Below are 9,251 nucleotides of genomic sequence, written 5' to 3' on the forward strand. Positions count from 1 at the left end.
GAAGGCTTCCCCAAGGGAATGACAACTGAGCTGAAATCTGAGCAAGTTCGAGGGAAAGATAGAAAAAATGAGTGCTCCAGACAGAGAAATCAGCCAAAACCTTGTGGCAGGTGGGAGAACAGAGGGCCAGGGTGGCTGAAACACCAGTAGTAAGGGAGGGGTAAGGGGATATGCATAGGATGAGGTTCGAGATGTAGTTTGGGGTCAGATCGCTCCAGGCCTTGAAGATCACCTTAAAGATTTTGGTTTTTATATTAAAAGAAATGGGAAACTATTGGAGGGGCATGATCAAAATGCACTTTTCTAAAGATTAGCTTACTCTAGTGTGCTGACAAGGAGGACAAGACACTGGGAGGTTCTTTAGAGTGGTGGCAGTGTAAACAGGAAAATGTGGATGGATTCAAGATACGTAGGCAGTAAAATCAATAGGACTTGGTGATAGATTAAACCAGAGGGATTGGGGAGAGGAAATGGGAGATATGATGTCATGCCCAGTCTCTGGTCTGCAGAATTGGATGGCTGAGGAGTGGCATCATTAGCTAGGGGAGAGAATACAGAACGAGAACTAGAGTTTGGGGTGAGCAGGAGGGAGAGGGAGACTGACCAAGGTACCACATTTGAGGAAATTGTTTTTAAAGACTTCAAATCCATTTAGTTTAGATTTTTCCATATTTTATTATGGCACACAGGATAGAGTATGGTACAGTGTTCTTACTTCAAGAAATTCTCAAACCAACCAGCTCTTTCCATTTGGCTACTTTTTTTACATGTAATTTGCATATATCTCAGCTTTACCATGTGCAGCATCCCATGTTTAATGAACATAAATGTGAAAAGCTTGGTTTCTGAGGCAACTCCTAGTCTTTACAGAAGTAAATGTACTGAGAATCTTTGTAATCCAAATCCATAGCATCATGGTAGATAAAGAAATATTTTACCTATTTGCTTTGGTGAGATATATTTAACTAGAAATACATAGTGTGATGTCATCAGGTAACTATAAGTGGAAACCACTTTGCTTTCAGATTAAATTCATGACCTTTAAGAGTTGTCTAAACAATAAATATTGAAAAAAATTAGCTGACAAAGCAGTTGTGTAAGAACAGAAGCAGAACAGCGGATAATCAGTAATTTCATCAACATTCCACATCAAATGCAAGTGCAAGAGCTTTCATAACTTTACAGCGAACAGGGGGGACGGATGGGGGGTGTATTTGATGCAACGTCCAACCAGTTAGAGCTATCATTGAAATCCGAATATTTCCCAATAAAGACATGCAGAGCAATGGCAATGCAACATACAAGTATATAATCCCCCCTTCAGTGATTGATCACAATTTCATTATCTGTATCTGTAGTGCTTAAAAAGTTTAAAATAGGTGGCATAAAGGCTATTTACTTGAGGCAACACAATTAAGCTAACAACACACTCAATCATAAGCTCAGGATTGCAGGCAACATGTTTGCAATGGCAAATAAACTTGATTTCTTACTCCATCCAAAATTATTGAGATAATAAATTATTCCTTCTGACTGTATCATTTGCTTGGGTTTCAACTGCTGCTCATGACAATATATTTTAAATGTGGTTATAGTGCTAGGTGGGTTAGGGTTATGGGATTCATATTCTAGCCATACTGCATTTATTATTTTATACTAGTGTTAAAGTTACCTGTTTACCATAGAGGGTATATTTATCACATAATTTCAGAATGGCCTCTAAGAAAGCCACTCCCAACATTATATAGGACACTTATGGGGCATAGTATATAGCTATTTATCAAAGAAAACCCCAGAGATTCTCATTTACTCGAGCTTATTATCAGTAAAATTTTTGAGGGGAGAGATTTCATGAATGCTCATGACCTAATTGCATCCTCAGAATTACCAATTAAGGGGAGGAAATGCATTGTAATTGTTAAAATTTTGACTTAAAAAAATTTGGAGGTCAATAGCCCCCTTCTATGTGTCTTATATTGGTGCCTTCTTTAAGATATTCGAATTAAGTCAACAACCACAGCAAGGAATGTCATTCAGTGTAACTTTATTTACTATTTATAGCACATAATTCAAGGTCTTTAATTTCTAACCACCAAAGGTTCGAAGGACTATTTTTTTCCATGAAGTTTAACATTAACATTAGTGAATTCATTTATTCAGGGTTTGTTTTTCTTTTATTGTAAACATCTGAATTATTCACATTGCCATAGATCCTGAACTCATAAGCATGGACCATGCACAGGCTGGCAGCAAGCCAGGAAGCCACTCTGCAAGCAAACAGATACTCTGCGGAAGGAGAAAAGTCATAGCACAACATTTAATGCCCAACCTAAGTCATCTCAGAATTATACATATATTGACTTCTTAATTCATATAGTATCTGCAACTCAACTGGTTGGTTGGTGATGGGATTGACCTGATTTCAGGAGAATTATTCCTGGAATAGTTAAGGAAAGGGGGTTCAATCTTTCTTCTTAGTGGCTTGCTCTTCCCCAGCACCTTCATCTTTTTTCTCCTCCTCCTCAGCTTCTTTGGTTTCTTCTGCTTCTTTGCCTTCACCTCCTTCTTCTTCCTCCTTTGCCTTCTCAGATTCTTCCTTGGCAGCTTTAACATAAAAAGCAAATGTACACACTCCAAATGCAGCATGAGTCCAATCAAAACATTTCTGCTAAGGTTTTGTGGAGAAACACAAATGTCAAAATACTTCCCCCAAACCTCTCAGCTCCTTTCTCCCAAAATACATGCAACTGACAATGCTTGCCGGGAATAATTTGCCACTGAACGCATATTTAAATAGAATGAGATTATGTCTAGGTACTGGATGCTCTGTTCTTCTCCAGGACCTTGGTTTTCTTTTATTGTGTGTTTGGTGTTCATTTTTGTTCTTTAGGACACCAAATGACTGAGTTAAATGAATGGATTTTAAAATGTTTAATTAGGAATAAAAAGACAGCAGGAGGAGGATTTTTTTTTTTAAGTTCCTTTCAAAAAAGTACCCAGCTAATTAGAGATGTGTGTCTCTGGGAGGACAGCCAATCTGAGAAATGAGGTACTTATTACTAAAGGTCTGTTGAAGCAATAGATCAATGTATTATTTAAGATTCTAAACTCCCTGGCATAAGCAAGGCTTCATTTATCTTATCAATCTCCTAACAAATATTCATGCCCCGGCTGAACCTGGAGTTGCAGGGTGGGTTTGGTTTGGTTTGGTTTTAATCCTACCTTCTTCCTCTTGGGCTCCCTCCTCTCCCTCAGCCTCAGCCTCAGCCTCAGCCTCAGCCTCAGCCTCAGCCTCAGCTTCAACCTCGGCCTCCTCCTTCTTCTCCTCCTCCTCAGCTTCTCCTTCAGAGGGGGGCTGGTCCTTGGCTTCCTCAGCTTTCGCAGGCTCGATGGTCTCCTCCACCTCGATCTGCTCTTCCTGGACGTGGCTGGTGTAGTAAGATGGGAAGGAGCGGGCCGACATCAAGTAGGAGCTGGTCTGTAAACCACCATAGGCAGATCGGCCAAAGACCTGGGAGGTCTGGGAGTAGCCGCTGGTTATGCTGCCCACGCTGGTGAAACTGAGCCGGGTCTCCTCACCTTCCAAGAGTTTCCTGGGGGAGGCAGGGAGAGGGTGGGGTTCACAATCATGAACACAGGAAGTGTGCTGAGCCCACCACCCAACACCTTCCCCAGTGCCACCCTGAAAGCCAAAGGCAGGGTTGGAAATGATCAGAACTTAATAACTGGGGATGTTGTGACTGAGACCAGGAAAACAACAAAAACCAAAAAAGCACCTAAAATAACCCTGTCTGTTAGACTTTAAATGTAATGGGAAGCTAAGAACAGGTCTCATTATTACAGGATAAATTCTTCTTGGAAAAGGCCAAAAGGTGAACACGATTATTTCAGAGGACTCTTTTTGAAGATTTCTGATTCAACAGAAAGGAAGTCTGATTTCCTTCCTAAGGCTGAAGTGCTGCTACCTTTACCCCTCCATTTTTACCTGTAAGCTGCAATCTCAATGTCCAAAGCCATCTTCACATTGAGAAGGTCTTGGTATTCCTTGAGGTATCTTGCCATTTCACCCTTTGTGGTTCTCAATTCATTTTCCAATTTGTTGATTGTGTCCTGTTGGAAGATAAAAAAAAAATACAAGCGTAAATCCTTACTGCTATTACTTTACTATAGCTGCAAGGGCATAGGTTTAATTAAAATCAAAGTGCACACCTTAGATAAAACCTCCCCTGAAACAACTGCCTTTTCTCTTTTTAAACCTTTCTTTGCTTGCCTAAAAAAATCCAGCTTCATAAAGCATGAGATGAAAGCAAAAAAATATTTTAAAAAAAACTAATAGAAGAAAATTTTTTGTTTTTGTTAATTACTACAGTCAAATGATTATCATAAAATGCCTGCAAGGAACTAAACAGATTTGTTTTTTGAAAACTTTGTTTCTCATGCACTGACTAACTTTATCCAGGTTACATACAAGAAATCTACTTCTTTATAGGAGAAGGAAGTAGATAAATTTAAATTTTTTTAATTTTCTCTAAAATATTTTCTATGTATCTATATTATTTTCTCTTCTCTCCAGAAGATGGAGAAAAAGAACGTTTTACTATGACCATCATTACCTACTACAATTTTGACTGTATTCCTGTCTACCTGCTACGGGAAGGGAGCGGCTGGTAAAATTAGTCTGAAATCATGCTGGTCACAGAACTAATGGGAGTTCGTCGATGTGTTTATTAGTCAGATGGTCCAATCTGTGCAGCAAAGCAACTTGTGGTGAATTCAGGATAGCAGAGAGGCAGGCCAGAGGCAACGCCCTGCTCTCATCCCTTCTCCCACCCCACCCAACCCCCTGCAGGGCTGGGCAGCTTTAATGCGCAACAGAGATTCAATTGCACCCTGCACATCTTCGCAGACTGCAGTGGCGCCCGCACCCCGCCCTCCAACTGCCCCACCCGCTCCCACACAGCCTCCAAGGAGCCAAGTTCTACCCCGTAACAGCTGCATGCAGATGCCTCATTTCTGATCTCCACTTTCTAGGCGCGCCCTCCACTCTCCCCCCACCCCACCCCCGCCCATCCTAACTCGATTCTGCAGCCCCCTCCCCGCCTCCACAGTGTTTTGCCCGGTGCCATACCTGCATAGCACTAATGTCGGCGTTCTGTTTGTCCTCCAGCTCCTGCAGCTGCTTCTCCAGCGCTTCGTTCATGCCCCGGCATGCTTCGATCTCCAGGGTCTTGGCCTTTAGCAGGCGGCGGCTCTCGGACACCTCGTCCTTGGCGGCGCGCACCGCGTCGGTGTTCTTGGCGGCGCTCTCGGTCAGCACGGTGAAGCGGCTCTTGAACCACTCTTCCGCATTCTGCATGTTCTTGGCGGCCAGCTTCTCATACTGGGCGCGGATGTCCTTGAGCGCGGCGGAGAGGTCGGGCTTGGAGGACACATCCATCTCCACGGAGATCTGCGCGTACTGGATCTGCGCCTGCAGCTCGGCGATCTCCTCTTCGTGCACTTTCTTCAGAAAAGCGATTTCGTCCATCAGGCTGTCGATGCGCTTTTCGAGCTCGGCGCGGGCGAGAGCCGCTTCGTCGGCCCCTTTGCGCGCTTCCATCAGCCGGCCCTCTGCGTCCTCACGGCTCAGCACCTCCTCTTCGTAGCGCGCCTGCAGGTTGCGCAGAGTCTCCTCCAGCCCTTCGCGCTCGCCCTGCAGCGCCTGCTTCTCGTTGGTGGCGTCTTCCGCCGCCAGGCGCAGGTCGCGGATCTCCTGCTCGTACAGCACCCGGAAGCGGGACGGCTCGGAGTGCTTCTGGCGCAGCACCAGCAGCTCGGCTTCCAAGACCTTGTTCTGCTGCTCCAGCTCGTGCACGCGCTCGATGAAGCTAGCGAAGCGGTCGTTGAGGTCCTGCAGCTGCGCCTTCTCCTGGGTGCGGATCGACTTGAGGTCGTTGCTGATGGCGGCTACCTGGCTCAGGTCGAGGTTCTCGAGACTGGGCAACAAGGAGCCGGAGCTGGAGGAGTAGCTGCGGCGCACGGACAGCGAGGAGGAGACGGGCGCCGAGTAGCTGGAGTAAGCGGAGCGCGCGGTGCTGTAGCCGCTGCGCACGCTGGAGATGTGCACCCGGGGCGTCTCCACATAGCGCCGTTTGTAGGAAGTCGAGTAGTACGGCTCAAAGCTGAAGGAACTCATGGTGGCGGTCGGTGCCGCTCTGGCCGGCGGCGGAGATGGGGGCCTAGAGAGAAGAAGAACGGGGGAGAGAGGGAGAGGGAAGGATGGATGGCTGTGTGCAGCTCGGCTCTGTCCTGCCACCCCTATTTATACTCGGAGAGGATTCTGACGCAGCCTTAGATCGATCACTGCGCTCCGGGCCAGAGGGGGCAGAGCGCTGCTGCAGCCGAGGGGAGGATTCTGCGCAAAAGGAAGGCGGGGGCGAGCCACAGGCCGCGAGGATGCTGCGGCTTCGTCCTCTGCACTTTTCTCTGAAGGCTTTGTTTTCTGTGAGACCCCGTACCCCCTCACTCATTTCCTTTCCCTACCCCCACCCCATCCTACTTATTCCTTGATCCCTGTATCACTCGGATTCGATCGTGACCCCAATAACAAGTTCTCATTCCCTACTGACACCTTAGTTTTCCATATGCCGGAACCTCGGAGACACCCTACCCCTCCCCGTCGCTCCTTCCCCACCAGGGGTCATCATCCCCCTCGTGTTTACGGTGACATTGCAGTGCCTCCAGGGCATTGGAGATACAAAAGATTGTCCCAGGTTTCATGTATGCGGCATATATGGAGGAAAGTTTTATATTTCTTTGTAGCTGTTTCTGGCACTTTCTTTAATTTGTGTTCCTTTCTCCTGGTTATTTTTCTTTTTCTTTAGTGCGCTCCTTCTACACACACACACGCACACACACACACCTGGAACTGGGGCACTGCAGGTGTTGATTTTAGCATCTCTAAACCCTTAGAGCAGTTCATATCAGCCTTGTAGTGTTACTAAATTTTCTCATTTCTTTCCGAGGAACGAAGCCTCGCATACTTTGGGCGTGTTGAAGCGTGAAGGTGGAGGAGTTTGAACTAGCTGGGGAGAAAACCGATTTGCAAAAAGACAGCAGCCAGCACTGCAGCGGGGAACTTCAGACTGTCCCACGTTGCCTGTATCTTCTTCATCAAGCTAAATTCCTGCTCGACACCGACAACTCCATCACATTAGAAGCCCCTTTGCCTCTTTTTACACCCGTGTAGCGCCCAACCTGATGATTTCAACAAGCCACGCAGGTGGCTGATTTTCAGAGGGAAGCTGCTGTTTCCTCCCGGAGCGCGGAGCGCGTCTCCAGGGAGCAGAACTCGGACCTGAGACGTCTCGTTCTGGGGCGGGCAGAAAATAGCCGTGTGGTTCTTCCCCCCGAGTCACTCTGATAAACACATAACAGGCCCAGTCCGAAATCCATGGATTTCTTTTAAGGAACACCCAGGGAGCTGAAACAGTGTACACGCCGTAATGCACATTGATACAGCCCTGCGGTTTACAGAGCGTTTTCACGCACGTTATGTTAGGGAGTCCTCCGGTTGCAGGGAGGGATTGCAGAGATATACGCCTAAGATTTTTCTAAGCAAGCATTTTAATTTTTATTTTCTTTGGGTAAGAGTAGCATTTGAGGTGCAGCATACTGATATTTTTTTAAAAGAGGCAAACGAAGGGGAGACATGAGAGTTTTTAAACACAGAAGCCGGCATCGCTTTCCCTGTGATGCCCAGCGGGCGAAGGACTTGGAGCGGATACCACAGAAGCTCCCGGAGCAACTGCAAACCCCTCCCCGCGACAGGAGGGTGGGAGTGGGATAAGGCTTAACCCCTGAGGTCCTTTGTACCTAAAAAACCTTTCCTTCTTCGTGGTTGAGGAAAAGACTGCAGCAGAGAACTTGCATGGGGTTTCTAGAGCATCTTTAAGGTCTCAAATAATGAGACTTTAGAAACATTAACATCGGTAGTTTAAGTCTATCAGGAGGTCCATCCACACTCAATCATTCTCGGATTTCAAGCTGAGGCTGTCCTGCATTTTGCTTGGCCCTGGCAGCATGCATTCTGATGACTTTTTACAGTCCATACATCTTTGGTCTTCGCGTTGATCAGGGATTTAGCAGAGGGAAAGGCTTCTCGGGGTGGTGGGAAGAACCTAAGTAAGCCATGTTTTTGTCTGCTCCCAATTCCCCATATGTGGATGACAAGTGGCAGAATGGATTTTTTTTTAACCCGCCCCATTAAAACCACATTGATTCACACTCGCTCTGTGTGAGTCCACCTACACCACACTCTTAGGTATTCACGAGTTCATTTCTTTTGTGCCAGCTCCCTTCCCTCAGTTTCAGGTCACCCTCAGAGATCTTAAGTTCGTCAGTGTTTTTGCCAAGGCTCCTGGCTGAAGATTGACTGCAGGGGAAGCTGCTCAGAAAAGAGGGAGGTGGCTGATGGATGCTGCAGGGGCCGTGAGATGCTGCAGAAAGAAGAAACCTGTGGGCCTCTGCTGCTGTCCTTTGGGCAGCTGAAAAGAAAGGCACCCTGGAGTGTGCAGGGTAGGAATGGGAGGGCAAGGACCCTTGCCTTTGTTGAACCTGGTGGACAGGGGGTAGGGAAAGGGGCAGATCTACTGTATTTATGAATATAGACCTGTGGTCTTTTTCAATAGCTCCACTACAGCCTTGCTTTAGAGGAGCTTCCGGACCCAGCCCGGGTCTGCGTGTTGGTGACCCTACCTTCAGCCTTCCTCTGCTAGGTACCTGCTTCTTTTTAAAATATTCTGCCCAGTCATCCTCCTTTTTAACTCTTTTCTCTGAATACCCATGTGGCATTGGCCCTATGTGTCAAAGCAAAGGTAAAATGATCAACTTTAGAAAATCTGCTTAAAAAAAGAATCTTGACTTTCCTTCCCTTACCACAAATGTTTCTGCATTAGTGTTTTTCACAGGGGTGTCGTTATTTCTTTAGAAGGCTTTGGGGTCTTGTTACACACTTGTGCATTTGTTCCACTTTAAACACATTCTCCAACAACGTGAAAATGGTTGAGGGCTGCCAACAAAACACACTCCTAGGAAATAAAAATTATGTTAAAAATACATAGGCAAGTGTGTTGATGAAACTCATTCATAGAATTTCTACTACTCTGGTTATCTGTAATAGCTCTGTAATTCCCCTAAATGACTGTTCGAAGCAGTTTAGTTTAAAAGTAAAATGTATTAACCTTACCACAGAGCTCATAAAATATAACTCT

The 9,251-nt window shown here is 46.0% G+C and overlaps 1 protein-coding gene across 1 annotated transcript; it reads right to left on the reverse strand.

Annotated features, from left to right (window-relative positions):
• Window positions 1-2,461: 2,461 nt before the first annotated feature.
• Window positions 2,462-6,175, reverse strand: NEFL (neurofilament light chain). The gene is made up of 5 exons (XM_060101472.1): window positions 5,129-6,175; window positions 3,986-4,110; window positions 3,305-3,593; window positions 3,223-3,250; window positions 2,462-2,604 (listed from the first exon to the last, which is right to left on the reverse strand). The coding sequence occupies exons 1-5, from the start codon at window positions 6,173-6,175 to the stop codon at window positions 2,462-2,464; spliced, it is 1,632 nt and encodes a 543-aa protein (XP_059957455.1).
• Window positions 6,176-9,251: the final 3,076 nt, after the last annotated feature.

Source organism: Mesoplodon densirostris, chromosome 6 (assembly GCF_025265405.1).
Source record: "Mesoplodon densirostris isolate mMesDen1 chromosome 6, mMesDen1 primary haplotype, whole genome shotgun sequence".
In the NCBI taxonomy this organism is placed as follows: Eukaryota; Metazoa; Chordata; class Mammalia; order Artiodactyla; family Ziphiidae; genus Mesoplodon; species Mesoplodon densirostris.

Bases quoted from the DNA above. Each gene is read 5' to 3' on its own strand.
- NEFL (XM_060101472.1), bottom strand. From the start codon at position 6,175: ATGAGTTCCTTCAGCTTTGAGCCGTACTACTCGACTTCCTACAAACGG. The intron at 4,111-5,128 runs GTATGGCACCGG...ATCTTCCAACAG, and splicing joins CCGACATTAGTGCTATGCAG to GACACAATCAACAAATTGGA. The intron at 3,594-3,985 runs GTAAAAATGGAG...TGCCTCCCCCAG, and splicing joins ATTGAGATTGCAGCTTACAG to GAAACTCTTGGAAGGTGAGG.